At 45.9% G+C, this 19165-nt stretch overlaps 1 protein-coding gene across 1 annotated transcript in view; it reads left to right on the forward strand.

Annotated features, from left to right (window-relative positions):
- The window catches only part of RUNX1 (RUNX family transcription factor 1), a 187894-nt gene that overhangs the window by 134749 nt on the left and 33980 nt on the right, over positions 1 to 19165 (forward strand). The window contains exon 5 of the mRNA XM_063179503.1: positions 6141 to 6332. Coding sequence (XP_063035573.1) covers positions 6141 to 6332 — 192 coding nt within the window. The remainder of the gene's footprint in view (positions 1 to 6140; positions 6333 to 19165) is intronic.

Here is a 19165-nt window from a genome sequence, read left to right on the forward strand (position 1 = left end):
CATTTTTGGGTGTGAAATTTCCTTTTCCACACGGGAAAAATGGAGAGAAGGGGAAGAATTCAGGGACAAAGGCTCAGCTTAGTTAAACTCCCCTGCTTTGGTTTAAAACCACACTGACCTCCAACCTTCCATGGTGGGATGGGGAACTGGGAAAAAAAAAACCCCATGGGTTGGGATAAGAATGGTTTAATAATTGAAATTGGAAAATGAAGAAAGAAAAATGATAAATAATAAATAATAATAGGATAAAGGATAAATAATAATTTTAATAATAATATTTTATTTATTATTATTTATTAAAAGGAGAGAAATTTTTAAAAAAACTCTCAAAAAACAATGAGAGTGGATGCAGCAAGTGACAGAAGAGTGGCGTAATTAAAAGGAAAAAAATTGATTAAAAGACAAAAAAAAACCCCCATAAAATCATAGAATGGATTTGTTTGGAAAGGATCCTAAAGATCTCCTGATTCCACCTGGACAGGGATATCCATTTACCCATTCCAGCAGTGTTTGCTTGGAAAATGATCCTGGTTTTCCACAGAAATTCCAGCTGGAAGGATGAGAGCAGCAATTCCTTTCCTCATCCTCTGCGTTATCCAGTTCTGCCTCTCTGAGCCTGAAAGCATCTAAAGATGTCTGCAAAAATTAAAAAATACATAATTAAAGGGAAATTTCCAATTTCAAAAATTAAAAAAATTCAATTTCACTTCCTTGGCCTCTCCTTTACCCAATTCTGCCTCTCCAAGCCTGAAAGCATCTAAGAATTCCTGCCAAAAAAATTTAAAGGAAAATTCAAAATTTCAAAGGAAAATAAAGGTTCCTTGGCCTATTCTGCCTCTCTGAACCTGAAAGGCATCTGAGAATAAATAAAATAAAAATATGCAAATGCAGAAATAAAATTTAAAAAAAATTAAAGGAAAATTCAAAATTTCAAAGGAAAGTAAAGGTTCCTTGGCCTCTGCTTTACTCAATTCTGCCTCTCTGAGCCTGAAAGAATCTAAGAATGCCTGCAAAAATCCCCCAGAAAATGAAAGGAAAATTCAAAATTTCAAAGGATGGTGAAGGTTCCTTGGCCTACTCTGCCTCTCTGAGCCTGAAAGGATCTAACGATTCCTAAAAAAACAAAAAATAATTAAAGGAAAATTCCAAAATTCCAAATTTCAAAGGAAAATAAAGATTTCTTGGCCTCTGCTTTACCCAATTCTGCCTCTCTGAGCCTGAAAGAATGTCTGCAAAAATTAAAAAAAAGAGAAAAAAAGGAAAACTCAAAAATTCAAAGGAAAATAAAGGTTCCTTGGCCCATTCTGTCTCTCTGAACCTGAAAGGATCTAAGGATGCCTGCAATTTTTTTTTTTTGCCTTTAATTTTTTAATTTAAAAAAAATTAAAGGAAATTTCAAAATTTCAAGGGAAAATTTAAAGGAAATTTTGTTTCTTTTCCTGCATTTGTGCATCCCAGTCTGAGCCTGGCATTCCCAGGGAAGCAGGAATTTGCTGCTGTCATTTCCCCATCCCCAATGCCAAAATCTGGCCCCTGTCCAGGCCTGAGTGTTCCAGGGCTCTCCCAGGCTGTAAAAATGCATTTCCCTGCCATTCCCAGGGGAAACACTTTCATCTTGCCCTGCCCTCCCTGAGTAATATTCCAAAAAATATTAAAAAAATATATTCCATGGCAAAAAGTCCTCCTGACCTCACTCAGGCAGCGTTTGGAAGGGATAATCTTAAAAAAAAAAAAAAAAAAAAAAAAAGGTGAAAAAGACCCTAAATCCTGTGGTTTAGCCAAGTTGGCTGCATGTCCTGTTCATTGCAGCATCCCCAACACTGACCCTGCAAGCTGAGGGGGGGAAATGTTCATTTTTCTTTTCTCTGTTAATTGATTCCCCTGCAAGCTGAGGGGGGGGAAATGTTCATTTTTCTTTTCTCCTAAAGAGAAGGAGTTTTGGTTTTGGTTTGTTCATATGAGATTTTACTGATTTTGAGATTTCTCAGTTAGTGTGTTAAAGAGTGTGGTGGGTTTGGTGTTGGTTAACACCAAAGAGAAAGAGTTGGAGTTAACACTTGAAGAGAAAGAGTTTTGGTTTTGGTTTTGGTTTTGGTTTTGGTTTGTTAATTTGAAATATTACTGATTTTGAGATTTCTCAGTTAATGTATTGAAGAGTGTGATGGCTTTGTGTCATGGTTTAGGCCTGGCACAGAGCCAGTGCCCCCATGACCATGTTGGTCAATTCCCAATGGATTTATTTTTTGTTCTGAGGTAGGATTAGGAGAAAGGGAAAGCAGGTTTAAAACTTCAAATGGGTGTAAAGAGAAATTTATTAACAGGAACTAAAAGAAAGAATAATAAGGATTTCTTTCTCTCTCAATCCTTGTGAGAAATCTCTGGGGACACGAGGAGGGCAAGAAGGCAATGGTTCCTCCTCGTGTGAGCTCTGTGCCAAGGTTTCCCTTCAACAGCTGGAAGCTGGAGCGATTTTCATCAAGATTTGTGGCCAAAGTGCTTCAGCAGAGCCAAAGCAGCTTCCAGACCCCTTCCTGCTGCTCTTTTCCATCCTGGCAAAGGGAGCTCTGGCCTTGTGGTCACCTCACAGGGCTGGCAGGGCAGAGTGGCTGTCCCAGGGTCACCTCCTGGCCCTGGGCAGGGCACCTCATTGCTCTGGCATTCCATTTTCCACCTGCAAAAAAGGGTTAATAACAGTGCTGCCCATCCCAGGGGTGAGCTGAGGATATTTGGTCTGCCCCAGCAAGGTGTTTAGAGGGGAACTTCAAAGCCCAGCTAATAAACACCAAAATGCAGGTCGCCCTCACAAAGGGCCGCCTGTGCTTTGAGAGTGGCTTGGGAGAAATATTTATATTTGTTACGTTTTTTTTCTGACACGCTTCTTCACTTCTCTCCTGCAGAGCTCTGGTGCCAGACAGGTTCTGTGCACTCAGAGGAGGAGGAATAATAAATAGATTATTTTTTTTTTCTGGCTGGGGATAAGGAGGCTAAAGAGGCACTTTTGGAGCTGCTTCTTGAGGTGACAATTGTCTGGCCTTTCTTCTGCGTGTTTCCCACTCAACATGAAAATGGAGCCATAAAAGCAGCAGAGTTCTTCTGAGGAAGAGCCTGTTGGTGCTTCTCTTTCTCCCAAATGGAATTTCCACAAATTCAAGGGATGAGACAGAACTTGGCTGTGTCCCTGCACTCCTGGGAATCCCAGGCTGTGGAAAAGGGCCCACACAGGAGGCTGGAACACCCCCAAAATTCAGATTGATGCTCTGGGGCAGCACAGGGAGGGGTGGCGAGGTCCAAGTTTTGCTCAGTGGATGCAGGGTACGAAGATATCATGGAAATCAGGAGGAATTTTGGACATTAAAGGGTTGTTAAAGGTTGTTAAACCTTCAGATGGGCTGCCCAGGGAGGTTTGGAGGGCCCATCCCTGGAGATGCCCAGCAGAGGTGGCACTCAGTGCCACAGTGGGCACAGCTGGGGCTCCCTGGCATGCTGCATTTCCAACCTTTGGGATTCTGTCAGACAGGCAGAGATCCTCTCACAGCCCGGAGCAGCCTGGCACTGCAGGGTCAGGAGAGCTGGGAGGGAAGGGGAGGTCACAGCAGAGCGGGCTTGGCCTTCCTGCTCTCCTTTTAAAGCAGGAGAAGGCTGGGGAGGATCCGAAATCGGGAATAAAAGCCAGCGTGGGGCTGCACTTGGAAGGATGTGGCTCTTGGCTCTGCCAGCCCTGGGTTGATCCTGCTGGAGCTTAAAATAATCCCCACGGATGAGGTATTTTACACATCTTGTGTGACTCCACGTGTTGGCATTCACATCCAGGGTCAGGAGCCCAAGGCTGGAGGAACTTCCAGCTTCTCTCTGCTGACAAATGCAGCATTTGCTCCCGACCAACCAGAATGGCAGATAAAAGTCCTTTTAAAAGTCCTTTTCATCTGTCTTTCCTTCTCCCCTCCTTTTTTATTTCTATTTTATTTTTTTTTAAGCCCTAATGGGTCTCTTTAATGATGAAACCACTGCTATATAATATGTCTTTTTATATTTTAATTCCTCCCCCTCCCCTTGGGATAATTTACAGCACAGTGTGGAATCTGAGACAGTTCAAGCTGTGCCAAAGGGCCTGGCAAGGGGAAGAAATGCCGAGCCACTGAGATTTGGAAGCATAAGACGAGTTATAAAATTTAATTTTAGAAATGCAGCTACTGGGAACTGCTTTTAAATGCACATTTTCCTTTTAGTGCATAAAATGGGCCTGTGTCTTGATTGAGCTGTCAGGGTGGCTTGAAAGAGCTCTCTGTGGAGGAAGGGGCCTACAGGGCTCTGCAGAGAACTTTTTGTTGCTTATTCAGTGATATTCAACATTGAGAGAGGGATTTTTAGAAATGTTTATGGATTAAAAGTTAAGGGAGGGAGTGTGGAATAAGGAATAGTGAATAAAAAAATAAAATATTGCCTACTTTTTATGTAATCACAGAATGGTTTGGGGTGGAAAAGACCTTAAATATTATCTCATTCCATTCCCTGCCATGGCAGGGACACCTCCCACTGTCCCAGGCTGCTCCCAGCCCCAGTGTCCAACCTGGCCTTGGGCACTGCCAGGGATCCAGGGGCAGCCACAGCTGCTCTGGGAATTCCATCCCAGCCCCTGCCCACCCTGCCAGGGAACAATTCCTCATTCCCAAGATCCCATCCAGCCCTGCCTTCCTTTACCTTAAGTCCATTCCCCCTTTTCTTGTCACAAGTTCCCCTGTTTCTTCAAGGGAACAAGTAGAAAAATGAAGATGTTTGGCCTCTGGGCTGGAGATTTGGGCTGCATTCCTGGCAGGACAGCAGGGTCCAATGGAGAGAAGGACAAAAGACAAAGCACAAAGATCCATGAGGCAGCTGGTGTCCTGAGACAAATGCAATGTGCAGAAATCATGGAATCATAGAATAGAACCATGGAGTGTCCTGGGTGGGAAGGGACCCACAAGGATCTTCCAGTGCCACCCCTGGCGCTGCCCAGACCCCCAACAACCCCACCCTGGGCATCCCTGGCAGTGCTGCCCAAAAGCTCCTGGAGCTCTGGCAGCCTCAGGGCTGGGGACTTGAAAAGGCTGGCACAGCTGGCATTGTTCACCTGCACAGGAGAAGCTTTGGGCTGAGCTCAGGGTGGCCTTGCAGGGCCTGGAGGAGCCCCAGGAAAGCTGGAGAGAGACAATTGCCAGGGGATGCAGGGACAGCACACAGGGAATGGCTGCCAGTGCCAGAGGGCAGGGCTGGGTGGGATCTTGGCAATGAGGAATTGTTCCCTGGCAGGGTGGGCAGGGCTGGCATGGAATTCCATCCCTGCATCCCTGGCAGTGCCCAAGGCCAGGTCGGACACTGGGGCTGGGAGCAGCCTGGGACAGTGGAAAAATGAAATGTGTCACCTCAGTCCTTCCAGGTGATTCCAGATGTGGCCCAATGCTGTCCTGGCTCTCTGGGACCTTCCCTGTCCCCTCCCAGCCCTGGAGCTCCATGGGGACTGTGCTCCACGGACTGCTGTGGGAAGTGCTGGACCCTGTAATTCCCACATGGCCATTCCCAAGTCCTCTGTGCCCTGCTGATGCTCGAAATTCAGTATTTTCCCCCTTGGAGCTCGGTGTGATGGGACTGCACATTCCTGGAGCTCCCAGTGGTACCAAGAGAAACCTCATTATCCCAGTTCCAGCTCTGCTGGTGTTCATTTCCCATTCCCGTCCATAAAACCATTGCAAAAGAACCCAAAAGCAGGATTTGATTTGGTTTGTTATTTTTCAGCCCTGTAGCACTTGTGTGGTTGTGGTGCCTGGTGACAATCTGGGATGGAATTTTTGAAGAGTTATCCCAGTGCTGGTTTAGCACAGGGGCCGTTTCCTCCTTTTAGAAACCACAGGAAGGGTAGAAAGGCCCTGAAATTTTCAGTGGCTCTGGTTCTTCAGCCCTGGGCACCTCTCAGGCTGCCCCACAATAAGACTGCAAAGCTTTAGAGATGATTTCACTTTCATTTCAGACAGTCCCAGGTTAGGACATTCACCAGCAGATCAGGGGTTGCAAAAACTTGGGAAAAAAAATTTAAAATAAACCAAAACGAACCGACCTCATGTACCAAGTGAGCTTTTCTGATCTTTTTCCCCCCCCTCCCACACTAGGACATCGTCAGAAAATAGATGAGCAGACAAAGCCTGGCAGCTTGTCCTTTTCTGAGCGCCTGAGCGAGCTGGAGCAGTTGCGTCGCACGGCCATGAGGGTCAGCCCACACCACCCAGCCCCCACACCCAACCCTCGAGCCTCCTTGAACCACAGCACAGCTTTTAACCCTCAGCCTCAGAGTCAGATTCAGGGTAAGTACCCAAAATCCTCCCCCCGCTCGCCCACCTCCATCCCTGCGGCCTACACGCGCTCACGGCCCCTCTGTGGTTCCATCTCTTTGGGGCTCTCCTTGGAGATCTTTGACACATGAGAGTCTTTAAGGAGTTGAAAGAGGAGATTTTTCATGGATATTTGGATTTTGGGAAGCCTGGCAGATTTTAAGGAGTCCATTCTAGTCCTCCATGCTGCGGCCTTTGGGGGCTCGCAGCCTTGCTCTGTTTCCACTTCTTCTTGGCTTTCCTTGGATATCCTCAACATGTGAGAGCCTTTGAGGAGTGAAAAGAGGGGCTTCCCAATGGATGTTTGGATTTTTGGAAGCTTGGATGTTTGAATTTGGGAATTTGGGGATGTTTTAAGATGTCCATTCTATTCCTCCCTCTGCTCGCCCACCTCCACCCCGCGGCCTACACAGGCTCATGGCCCCACTGTGCTTCCATCTCCTTGGAGCTCTCCTTGGAGATCTTTGGATCTTTGACACGTGAGACAGACACATGAGAGTCTTTAAGGAGTGAAAATGGGAGCTTTATCGTGGATGTTTGGATTTTGGGAAGCCTGTCAGGTTTTAAGGAGTCTGTTCTAGTCCTCCACCCTGTGGCCTATGGGGGCTCACAGCCTTGTTCTGATTACACTTCTTCTTGGCTTTCCTTGGACATCTTTGACATGTGAGAGCCTTTGAGGAGTGAAAAGAGGGACTTCCAAATGAATGCTTGGATTTTGGGAAGCCTGGATGGTTGAATTTGGGAATTTGGGGATGTTTTAAGAGGTCCATTCTAATCCTCCCCCCGCTTGCCCACCTCCATCCCTGCAGCCTACAAGGGCTCACGGCCCTGCTGAGATTCCATCTCTTTGGGGCTCTCCTTGGAGATCTTTGACACAAGAGTCTTTAAGGAGTGAAAAGAGGGGCTTCCCAATGGATGTTTGAATTTTGGGAAGCCTGGATGGTTGAATTTGGGAATTTGGGGATGTTTTGAGAGATTCATTCTAATCCTCCCTCCGCTCGCCCACCTCCACCCTGCGGCCTACACGGGCTCATGGCTCCACTGTGCTTCCATCTCTTTGGGGCTCTCCTTGGAGATTCTTGACACATGAGAGCCTTTGAGGAGTGAAAAGAGGAGCTTTTTCATGGATGTTTGAATTTTGGGAAGCCTGGATGGTTCAATTTGGGGATGTTTTAAGAAGTCCATTCTAATCCTCTCTCCATTCCCCTACCCCATGGCCTACAAGGGCTCATGGCCCCACTGTGCTTCCATCTCTTTGGGGCTCTCCTTGGAGATTTTTGACACATGAGAGCCTTTGAGGAGTGAAAAGAGAAGCTTTTCCATCGGTGTTTGGATTTGGGGAATCCTGGCAGGTTTTAAGAAGTCCATTCTAGTCCTCTATCCTTTGGCCTGTGGGGGATTGCAGCCCTGCTCTGCTTCCACTTCTTCTCAGCTCTCCTTGGAGATCCTTGACATGTGAGAGCCTTTGAGGAGTGAAAAGAGGAGCTTTTTCATGGATGTTTGGATTTGGGAAGCCTGGATGGTTGAATTTGGGAATGTTTTAAGAGGTCCATTCTAATCCTCTCTCCATTCCCCCACGCCACAGCCTACACGGGCTCATGGCTCCACTGTGCTTCCATCTCTTTAAGGCTCTCCTTGGAGATTTTTGACACATGAGAGCCTTTGAGGAGTGAAAAAAGGAGCTTCCCAATGGATATTTGGATGGTGGGAAGCCTGGCAGTTTTAAGGGGCCCTGTTTGTGTCTTCCCAGTGTCAGCCCAGCTCATGGGTTTTGTTTGCCTCTGCCTGCAGAACCAATGTTTGTCTTGCAAAGCCAGGACTTGTTTCAGGTGTATTTCCCAATGGACATTTGTCCATGAGGGTGCTGGAAAGAGAGGGAAATGCTTTGACCTTTCCCAGGAAGGCAGCAGCTAAGAGAGCTTTGCAAAATTCTCCATGCTCCCAAAATTTCCTCTGCGTGCTGAGGCTTTCCTAAGACACGCTGCCTTGGAGCTGTTTCTGTGGCTGGTGGTTTTCCAGGGGGTTTTGTTGGAATGAAAACCTGCAAAAGGGTCACTCAGGAGTCCGATTTCCTCCCAGGCTTGGATGAAACAGAGTCATCCAGCTTGGAATCTTATCTGGCATCTCCTGGAGCTGAGCCTGTCCCTGTTAAAATTCCTGCTGAAATTTGGGCAGTGGGTCAGGTCACTGAGCACTATCAAAATGCAGATTCGTGGGGACATGGACCCAAAAAAGTGGGACAGTGTTGGTTTTAGCAGGTGCTGCTCCTAACAGGGTGTTCCTTTCTTTTTCCAACCAGAAGGAAATGGGCTCAGTCAAGGCTCTCTGCTGGGATTTTGGAGAGGAATAGTTACAGGGAATTGGGAATAGTTCTTATTTTGGGATTTATTTCTGAGAGCAGGGTGCTCCTTCCTGCAGGCAGGAAAGGTTATTACTCACCTCAGGCAACTCTTGGAACTTTCCTTTATTCCCAGGGCTTGGAAGGTCTGTGGCTTAGTGGAGTTATTGCAGATCTGATGGGTCTGGGGTACTTTTGATAATCACAGAATCAGGGAATGGTTTGGATTGGAAAGGACCTTAAAGACCATTTATTTTCAACCCAAACCATGGGCAGGGACACCTTCCACTATCCCAGGCTGCTCCAAGCCCAATCCAGGCTGGCCTTGGATGCTTCCAGGGATAGGGAAGCCACAAAATTCTGTGGGCAAACTGTCTCTTCCTCACAGGGAAGATTTTTTCCCCAAAACCCCAATCTAACCATACTAAACCCTACTGATTTTACCACTAAAAACCAGCCAATGACCATGTGCTCTACAAAGCAAAAAGAAACTGGAAGCACCACCCAGCTCCTTCCCCTGGCTGGAGCAATTCCAGGTCAGCTCAGGTGAAGGATCCAACCCCTCACATCCCCCTCACTCGTCTCCCTGATTTGCAGAGCAATCCACGCTGGCTTTCTCCTGCTCGCAGCTCTGTTCCTATTGAAAAAACCCAAATTTTATTGTGGCTGCTCAGTAGAGCAGACGTGGGTGGAGGTGGCAGCCTCACATTCTTCAGCTTCATGGGAACACTTTCTGCCTGGCAGAGTATCAGGTTTAACACCCAGGATCCCTTTTCCCTGCTTCCCTGTGGAATTCCCGATGGGTTTTTTCAGGCAGGGCCTGGATCCAGCTGCTCCCTCTGGGAATAGCTGTGGGAGGTGGTTGGGCTTGGCTGTTTCAAAGAGGATTTAATGTTTCACCTGTGGATGCAGCTCAGCCATGGATGTTTCCTCATGGATATTCTCTTCTCCTGCTTCCACTTTCCCTTCCAAACGGGTGTTGTGCATTGAGGATGGAATTGCAGAGGTTTGAAGTGGATATCAGGAAAATAAACCCTTTTAACTTTCAGGGCTCACCTTTTCAGGGTCAAGTTATCACAGCAGGAGAAACAGGGATGGGGTAGGAAAAAGCTCCAGGACCATCATTTTACCCTTGGTGATCAAAGTGTGGTTGGATTAGGGTTTGTTTCTTGTGTGAGCTGGGATATTTCATTTCTTTTTATTATTATTTTTGGTTATTCAGTTTCAGACCAGAGGCCTCCAAAACAAGGGAGCGAAGGGGAGAGCTGGGATTGTTCACCTGCACAGGAGAAGCTTTGGGCTGAGCTCAGGGTGGCCTTGCAGGGCCTGGAGGAGCCCCAGGAAAGCTGGAGAGAGACAATTGCCAGGGGATGCAGGGACAGCACACAGGGAATGGCTCCACACTGAATATTTTGCAGGTTCAGATCAGATATTAGGAAGAAATTGTTCCCTGGCAGGGTGGGCAGGGCTGGCATGGAATTCCATCCCTGGATCCCTGGCAGTGCCCAAGGCCAGGCTGGGCACTGGGGACAGTGGGAGGTGTCCCTGCCATGGCAGGGGTGGAACAAAATGATCTTTAAGATCCCTTCCAAAACCCAAACCAGTCTGGGATTCTGCGATTCCATGAAAACCAAAACAATTCTGAACATCCCCTTTCACACCTTCCTGCCCCTTTTGCATCCTGGAGCATTTTTGGTGAAACTTTCTCACCAAAGAGAGCACAAAGTGCTTTTTATAAGAACAAACCCCCGCTTGGGATTGCTGAATTCCAAGCAGTATCCCAAAATTTTGCTTTAACTCCCACCAGGAGGAACCACAAGCTGCTCCTCCACTCATCCAAACCCACTTATCTTTAAAAAAAAACCCCCAAAACTAAAATAGACATCTCAGAGCAGTTCTTGGATTGCAAGGGGCAGGTTGCCATGCCACTGTTTATTTGTTGAAGTTTTCAGCTAGAAAAGGATTGAGGGGAATTTTAACTTCCTATTTTAGCAAGTCTCAAACACGAGAATAAAACCTTTTGTTCCAATACAAATAAAATAAATAGAAAAAATAATAATAAAAGAATATATAAAGCATAACAAAATTAATAATATAAAGAGTATAAAAATCAAAATAATAAAACCTTTTGTTCAGATAGAAATACAATAAATAGAATAAAGAATAATAAAAAGAACATATCAAGAATAATAAAAAGAATAATATAAAGAATATAAAAATAAAAAGAATAAAACCTTTTGTGTCACGGATACAAATCCACGTTAAGAGTTGAATTCAGAGCCCATAAATTGCTTTAATTGAATTTTTATGCTTCTTTCATATCACAAGGAGGGAGCCATGTCCACCTGTTCCCTTGGAAGTTTTAACCATGGCCAATTCCCAGACCAGAGGGGAACAGGAGGGGAGGAAAAGCTTCCACCACATGGTTTAAGTTGAGAGATTGTTTCATGCCAGAACTGAGTGTAAAATGTCAAAGGATTTGACCTCCACGCACAGAAAAAGGAGATCCTGACCTCAACTCACCCCTTCCTTTGTGCAGAGGGGAAAATAAGAAACAGGCAGAGCCATGTGAGCTGTGCTGAGGGTGTTAGAGCCTTGAAAAGCATTTATATTTATATTTATATTTATATTTATATTTATATTTATATTTATATTTATATTTATATTTATATTTATATTTATGTTGAAAGTTTCTATAATTAAATAATAAAACTGATATTAGTAGTGTGTAGTTTAAGTAGAAGTATGCATAATATAGCTATAATATCTATATTTATATCTATTATATATTTATATTTTACATTTTCATCAATTATATATATTCCTATTTTTATCTGTTATATATTTATATCATTTATATTATATATTTATTAATAATAAATATATAATAATAATAACTATAAATAATATATATAGTATATATAGTATATATACTATATATACTATATATATAATATATATAGTATATGTATTATATATATATATATACTATATATAGTATAGTATAGTATAGTATAATAATAACTATAAATAATAATAATAATAACTATAAATATATCATATGTGTATAATATATGTATTAAGATTGAGTTTCTCCCAACATCAGCCTGGACCAGACACTAAATCCACAATTCTTAATTTTACAGTGGTTAAAGTTAACCAGAGTGGGTGATTCCAAAAAAAAATGAACATAAGGTTCCTTCACAGCAGAATTTTTTGAGGGGCCAACAGAAATATTTAAAAATTCAGGCCCAGAAGATTCTTGTGGAGGCATTGATGTGGAGTTAATAAATTGCATAAATAAATGGGGTTAGAAATATCATCCAAAAAGGTGCAATTAAATAATTATTTTTTTTTAATTAGCCAAAAAAATGTTCACAGAATCACAGACCCAAAAAAAATTGGTTTAGGTTGGAAAAGAACCTTAAAACCAACCAGGGACACCTCCACTGGTCCAGGTTGCTCCATCCAACCTGGCCTTGAAGATTCTTCATTACTTTCCAACTGTTTAGATGTTTTCACTTGGGAGATTTATTAATTATTTATTGAAAAAAATAAATTAAACAAGCTGTTTTGTCTAGGGGAAACAAATAATCACTTTAAGCTACACCTCTAGTTCTTTTTTAAAGCTTTGATAACCTTAAAATACCTGAGTTGGCTTTTTTTTAAAGCAAAGTTTGTAACCTTAGATGTTCAATTTCCCGCTTTTATGACCAAATCTAAAATCCCTGGAAACGAGAGGCTGGAATAAAATTGCTGACAGCTCTTGAAGGGAAGAATTAGCCCTGAAAACAAAGCTAGGGAGATCATTTCAAGCTCAGCTCTTTGAATTAACACCAAACACGAGGACTGAGGGATTATTTTGTTATGAGCCAGGCTTTTGTCTTCCTCCAGGTGCACCACACTTTGTTTAAGGGACATTTCAAGGTCCTTGCTATCAGGGTCCTGGACAAAAAACACAGCCTGGGTTTATCAGGGTTCCCAGGAAGCCGTGAAAAGCAGGAGGAGAGTCAAGGGCAGCACTGAAAACAGGAATTACAGCCAGGGAATTACAAGCTTTGTTCCTTCTCTGCCTGGATCAACCCCCAATTTTTAATATTTTCATTTTTAATTTTGTTTCATAAGCTGTGTGTTAATAGAACCAGAAGAATTTGCAGTGTTTTAGAAGGGAATTGATGGAGTTGTCAGTCTGCCCCCACATTTTGCTGCTGGAAAATGCAATTTTCAGGTGGTTTTGGGGCATTGAGGTTGGCGTGCTCTCAGCTCCCAAACAGCTCCAGAGGCTCCCAGGATCAGGGAATTCCCAGCTCTTCCCCTTGTGCCACAGGTTAAAAACTGATTAATTCCATTCCCTTTGGACACTCTGCTGTTTCAGCCAGCACGTGGTGCTTTCCCAGCAGATCATCGCCTTCCCACTGGATTCCAAACCTCTCCATCCCAAAAAACATTCCCTGGAACGCGCAGCCAGTGCTGCCTCAGCTCAGCACTTTTCCTCTCAGCTCTGCTCCTCAGGGCTGGACCCAGCACTTCTGGATGTTCTCTCCACCCCCAGAAGGTTTCCCCACCACGATTTGTCCATCCTGATCAGGGAAGACCCCCTTTAATGGATCTCCCTCCATCTCCTATTCCCTGGAATGAGAATTTCCACTGGGATCCTGCTCTGGATGAGAAGGAAGAAGTGATCTTCCTCCTTCCCCCACTCCCTTCTGTGCCAGCAGCCACCAAAAACTGAAAAGGAGCTGAAAAAAAGGAGCTGAAGCCACCCCATGGTGGGGACCCAGAGCTCCAGTGCCACAGCCACAGGAAATTCATGGAAGTTGGGATGCTTTCCCAAAATATTTGGGAATCCCAAGCAGATCTGTGGGGCTGGCAGGGTTCCAAGGGGCTCCATCAAAAAAAAAAGGGAATATTATATTAGAATATGATATCTATCTGTTCTATTCTATTCCATTCCGTTCCATTCCATTCCATTCCATTTAGAGAGAAATACCTTTTTCCTGAGAGTGCAGCAAGGGATTTGCAATTATTGCTCAGCAGATGATATTGATATAGAATTCCAGCAGAAATTTCCAGAGTTTTCCTTTTCAAGGAGCACTTTTGCAGCGCCATCAGCTGCAGATCCATCCTGGTGTCCATTTGTGGTGTCGCCAACCAGTTTCAATCCAGCACACCAGCTGGGTTAGCACACAGAGAACAATTCCTCTGGAATTCTGGCCCATGGAAATCCACTCTGAGGAAAAATCCCTGCATTTTCACACCTCCCTACTACAAATCTAGATGTAAACCTCCTGTTTTATGGAATTACAGAATTATTTGGGTTGGAAGGGGCTTAAAAATCATCTCTGTGGCTGCCCCTGGATCCCTGGTAGTGCCCAAGGCCAGGTTGGACACTGGGGCTGGAGCAGCCTGGGACAGTGGGAGGTGTCCCTGCCATGGCAGGGGTGGAATGGGATGATCTTTAAGTTCCCTTCCAACCTAAACCATTCCATCATTCCAGGATTCCATGACTCCATGATTCTCAACCCTTTTCTCTGTTGGATCTCTGTCTCCAGATGAAACCCTTCCCTGCAAACTCCCAGGTCCCACATGGACCTCCAGGTCCTCAGCATTTCCACGGGTAAATCCCACCTGTGCTGGAGCCTCTGTTGCCTTTCCAGCACTGGGATCTGTCCAGCCTCTCCATGATCCCTTCCCCTCAGCCACAGATTTGTCCCTCCTTCATTCACAGAATTCCCAGAATCTCTGGGTTGGGAGAGACCTCCAAGACCATCGAGTCCAGCCCAGCCCAACTGAACCCTGGCCCCCAGTGCCACATCCAGGCTTTGTTAAACACACCCAGGCATGGGGACTCCACCACCTCCCCGGGCAGCCATTCCAGAACTTTCTCACCCTGGCTGCAAAAACCTTTTCCCTGCTCTCCACCCTGTATTTCCCCTGGTGCAGCTCGAGGCTGTGTGCTCTGGGTGTGTCAGTGCTGCTGCAGACAGAGCCCAGCCCCAGGTGAGCACAGGCACCTTTCAGGAGCTGTGCAGAGTGATGGGGGCAGCCCTGAGTCTCCTTTTCTCCAGGCTGAGCACCCCCAGCTCCCTCAGGGCTTCCTCACAGGGTTTGTGTTCCCAGCCCCTCTCCAGCCTCGTTGTCCCCTCTGGATGTGCTCAGTGTCCCAAGGTCCTTCCTAAATTTGAGGCCATTTCCTCTCCTCCTTTCCCTTGGACACAGCAGCAGAGCCCGACCCCCCTCAGTGCCCCTCGTGTCAGGGAGTTGTGCAGAGCAATTCACAGAATTCACAGAAGTTACAGAACTCCCAGAATCCCAGAATCCCTGGGTTGGGAGAGACCTCCAAGACCATCGAGTCCAGCCCAGCCCCAACTGAACCCTGGCCCCCAGTGCCACATCCAGGCTTTGTTAAACACACCCAGGCACGGGGACTCCACCACCTCCCCGGGCAGCCATTCCAGAACTTTCTCACCCTGGCTGCAAAAACCTTTTCCCTGCTCTCCACCCTGTATTTCCCTTGGTGGAGCTCCCACATGGGGTAGAACGAGGTGAGGATCCAATTCCTCAACACCTGCCTGTGTTCCCAGCACCATTCCCAGCTCCAGGGCCTCAGCCTTGCTTATGAGCCTCATATCCAGCTTGGAAAATAAAATAAAAAAGGGCTTGAAATTGTTTGGCTTTTCCATCAACTAATGGAAAGAGTTATGTCATGGTGGTTACTCCGCAAGATTTCCAAGTGTCGATATATTTGAGATACCAATCTTCATATTCCAAATGCCTGGCACTTCCTGGGATTGAAAAAGCAACAAATATGTTCTCAGTCCCCAAGCAACACCTGCACTTCCAGCAATTTTTTCTTCTGCTTTTTTCCCCACGTTTTTTCCACCACACGGAGCATCCTCAAGGATAACTCCAAAAACCAAAAATTAAATCCTGAGTTTCAAGCAGAGAAGTTGAGAGATCTGTATTTTGTTCTATGTTTTGACAATGATTCCATTATTTTTTTAGGAAAACAGTTGAGAGTTTGATTTTTTTATAGAGCATTTATGAAAACTCAGGAAGCAGAAAGGTGTTTCAGGAGGATTTTTAAAGATGTCCAAGCACCTAAACCATGGAGAAACCAGTCCCAGCTATGGAGCTGCCTTCGGAAAACCCTCTCCCTGATTCTTTAGGCAGCTCAAAAATTGGGCAGCTCATGCCCAGGCACAGTTTTATTTTCATTAATCAGTCCATGTCTTTTACCACGGGAGAGCTGATGGATCCTGAGAGCAGAGCTGGCAGGCAGGGACAAGCATTCCCAGTTCAGTTTTGGACATGCACAGCGATTCCTTCTGGTTTGTTTGGCTTGATCCCCTTCCACTCCCTGAGCCCTTCTCCGTTATGTCCTTGGGAAAGTGGAGCTGATCTCTGACCCAGGGCAGGAATTTCCTGCCAGGATTCTCCCAGAGAATTTCCTGGGCTCGCTCCTTGCTCCTTTATCTCTCTCACCTGTCCGAGGTGGAGCCTCTCCCTGCTCTTCTCCTCGTTTTCGGGGTAGCGTCTTTCAGCTCTACCTCAGGGGACATTTCTGTCTCCTGGAGCTTTTCCTTTTCCATGGAACAACCTCAGCCTGGCTCCCTGCTCTTTCCCGGGGTTAATCTCATCTCATCCTGGAGGTGTTTAAAGTGAATATCTCTGCCTGCCCCAAGGGCAGGTTTAAACTGGATATTGGGAAGGAATTGTTCCCCATGAGGGTGGGGAGGCCCCGGAATAGAATTCCCAGAGAAGCTGTGGCTGCCCATGGATCCCTGGAAGTGTCCAAGGCCAGGTTGGAGCAATGTGGGATAGTGGAAGGTGTTGGAACAAAATTATCCTTAAGTCAATTCCAATCCAGACCATTCCATGATTCTGAAGTTTGGATGGCAAACATTCAGCATTTGAGGTTTTTGTCATGTTTGGGGTTGTTCCCCACTGGCCCTCAAAGCATTTTCTTGGCCTTTGAATGTCCCAGTCATGAGGAAGATTAAAAGCACTGATTGCAAAACCCTGGTAAATCAAATCTGAGTTCTTTAGAGACAAACCCAGTTTCTTTCCACAGCATTCTCCTCTTTAATCCCCTCTTGGCAGAACACGCCAAGGTTTGGATCGCAGAGCTCAAATTACCTTCCGTGGTAAATAAAACAAACAAGAAATAAATAAATAAGGGCTCCTTACCCTAAAAACAAACACCCACTGAAAACAGCTTCTCCTTCACCTGGTGCTGCCCAGCTGCCAGAAGATGCCACTTGGATTTTGTAATTCAAGGTGTTCTTGGCCCTCAGATTCTGAACTGAACATCTCCAAACTTGAGCTGTTGTTGGGGGCCGGGCTCTGCTCGCAGGGAACAGGGACAGAGAGGAAACAGCCTCAAGCTGTGCCAGGGGAGCTTGAGTTGGATAATCAGGAAAAATTTCTTCCTGGAAAAGGCAGTCAGGCCTTGGAAGGGGCTGCCCAGGGAGGTTTGGAGGTGTCCAAGGAAGGTCTGAACATGGCACTCGCTGCTCTGGGCTGGGTGGGCACCAGGCTTGGGGCAAAAGGGCAAGAAGATGTGGGATTGTTCACTGGGAGAAGCTTTGGGCTGAGCTCAGGGTGGCCTTGCAGGGCCTGGAGGAGCCCCAGGAAAGCTGGAGAGAGACAATTGCCAGGGGATGCAGGGACAGCACACAGGGAACGATCTTGGAGGTCTTTTCCAACTTTAATTCTGGGATTTTGGGATTTATCCACATCTTGGGGAGCTCCTTTCAAATCCTCCTCTGCCAGGCCTTCAGCAGGACATGGCATCCAACAGGATCATTCCCTGAGGAACCCAGGTGGTGCCAGCACTCACAGGGCTCCTTTCATGTGGCTGAGTACACACAACACCCTTAGCAAACTCATCCTGAGCTCTCCCTGTGTATTCAGCCTATTGTGACCCCAACAAACGGGGATTGTTCACAGCTGAGGAACAATGACCTGGGGAAGTGCACATTAGATAATCAAATTGGCTCCATCTGACCATCCCCAGCCTATTTGTACAGCTCTTCTCTTAAAAGCATTGAAAAACAAAAGGATGTTGAAGAGGGCCGTTAAAAATTCGAGGGTTTGCTCTCAGGTTGGGTTTGATTTCCAGGCTCTGTATCAGAGGTTGCTTTGGTTTGGTCTGTGAGGGGCAAAATGCTCAGTTCAATATCAGGGATTCTGGAAGCTCCCAGGGTTTGGTGCTCAGCTTCAGGAACTTTCAGGGATATTTACTCGGAGAAATGTTGGGAAAGTCTTTGGTCAGGTGCACAAAAATGGGATGGAAATAGAAATAATTAGAAGCAGAAACTGTTGGAGTTGTCATCCTCTGACAGAAATTGCTAGGATTTGGAAGCTTAAAATCATCCAGTGCCACCCCTGCCATGGCAGGGACACCTCCCACGGTCCCAGGCTGCTCCAGCCCCAGTGTCCAGCCTGGCCTTGGGCACTGCCAGGGATCCAGGGGCAGCCACAGCTGCTCTGGGAATTCTATTCCAGCCCCTGCCCACCTTCACAGGAAGGAAATTGTTCCTAATATCTGATCTAAACCTGTAATTTTTCAGTGTGGAGCCATTCCCTGTGTGCTGTCCCTGCATCCCCTGGCAATTGTCTCTCTCCAGCTTTCCTGGGGCTCCTCCAGGCCCTGCAAGGCCACCCTGAGCTCAGCCCAAGCTTCTCCTGTGCAGGTGAACAATGCCACTCCTTCTTGGCTTTTGCATGTTTATTTATAATTATAAATTATTTAACACATCACTTGGCCAATTTGGGCTCTCTCAGCTTCTTGCAAATTAAATTCAGGTGATCAACACTGAGAAAAACCAATGAAACCAAAATTCCTTTGCATGGCAATAATTCCTGTAAATTGCTGCATCCTCTGGCCTGTAGGAAAGGCAGCCCTGAGTGAAAGGAACTCTTGATTTTCTTGGGGTGATGATTTGCAGCTGCCTGGGCAAGGGGAGCACCAGTGATGCTTTCAGCTCTCTTTGCATGAAGGTGAATTTCATTTTCCAAACAATGCTTCTCATCTTGCAACCTGTGAATAACTGCTCAAAGCACAGTGAATATCCTTTGATATCCTTGAGAGCTACATAAATATGAGCAATTTTCCATGCAAAACCATTGGCAAATTTGACTTCAGGATTAATTAGTTCGTGGGGGAGGGAATCCACCAGCAAAAGGAGCTGCTCTGCCACTCAGCATAAAAGTGAGCGTGGTGTTAACTTGGACAAAAGTGGGAAAGTGGGAATGGCAGGAAAAGGCCCTGGGGGTGCTGTGACAGGGGCTGGACACGAGCCCAGGGGTGCCCAGGGGGGCAAGAGGCCCCTGGCAGCTGGGCTGGATGGGGAATTGTGGAAGGAAGGAATTGTGGAAGGAATTGTGGAAGGAATTGTGGAAGGAATTGTGGAAGGAATTGTGGAAGGAAGAAGGAAGGAAGGAAGGAAGGAAGGAAGGAAGG

Source organism: Melospiza melodia, chromosome 2 (genome assembly GCF_035770615.1).
Source record: "Melospiza melodia melodia isolate bMelMel2 chromosome 2, bMelMel2.pri, whole genome shotgun sequence".
Classification (NCBI taxonomy): domain Eukaryota; kingdom Metazoa; phylum Chordata; class Aves; order Passeriformes; family Passerellidae; genus Melospiza; species Melospiza melodia.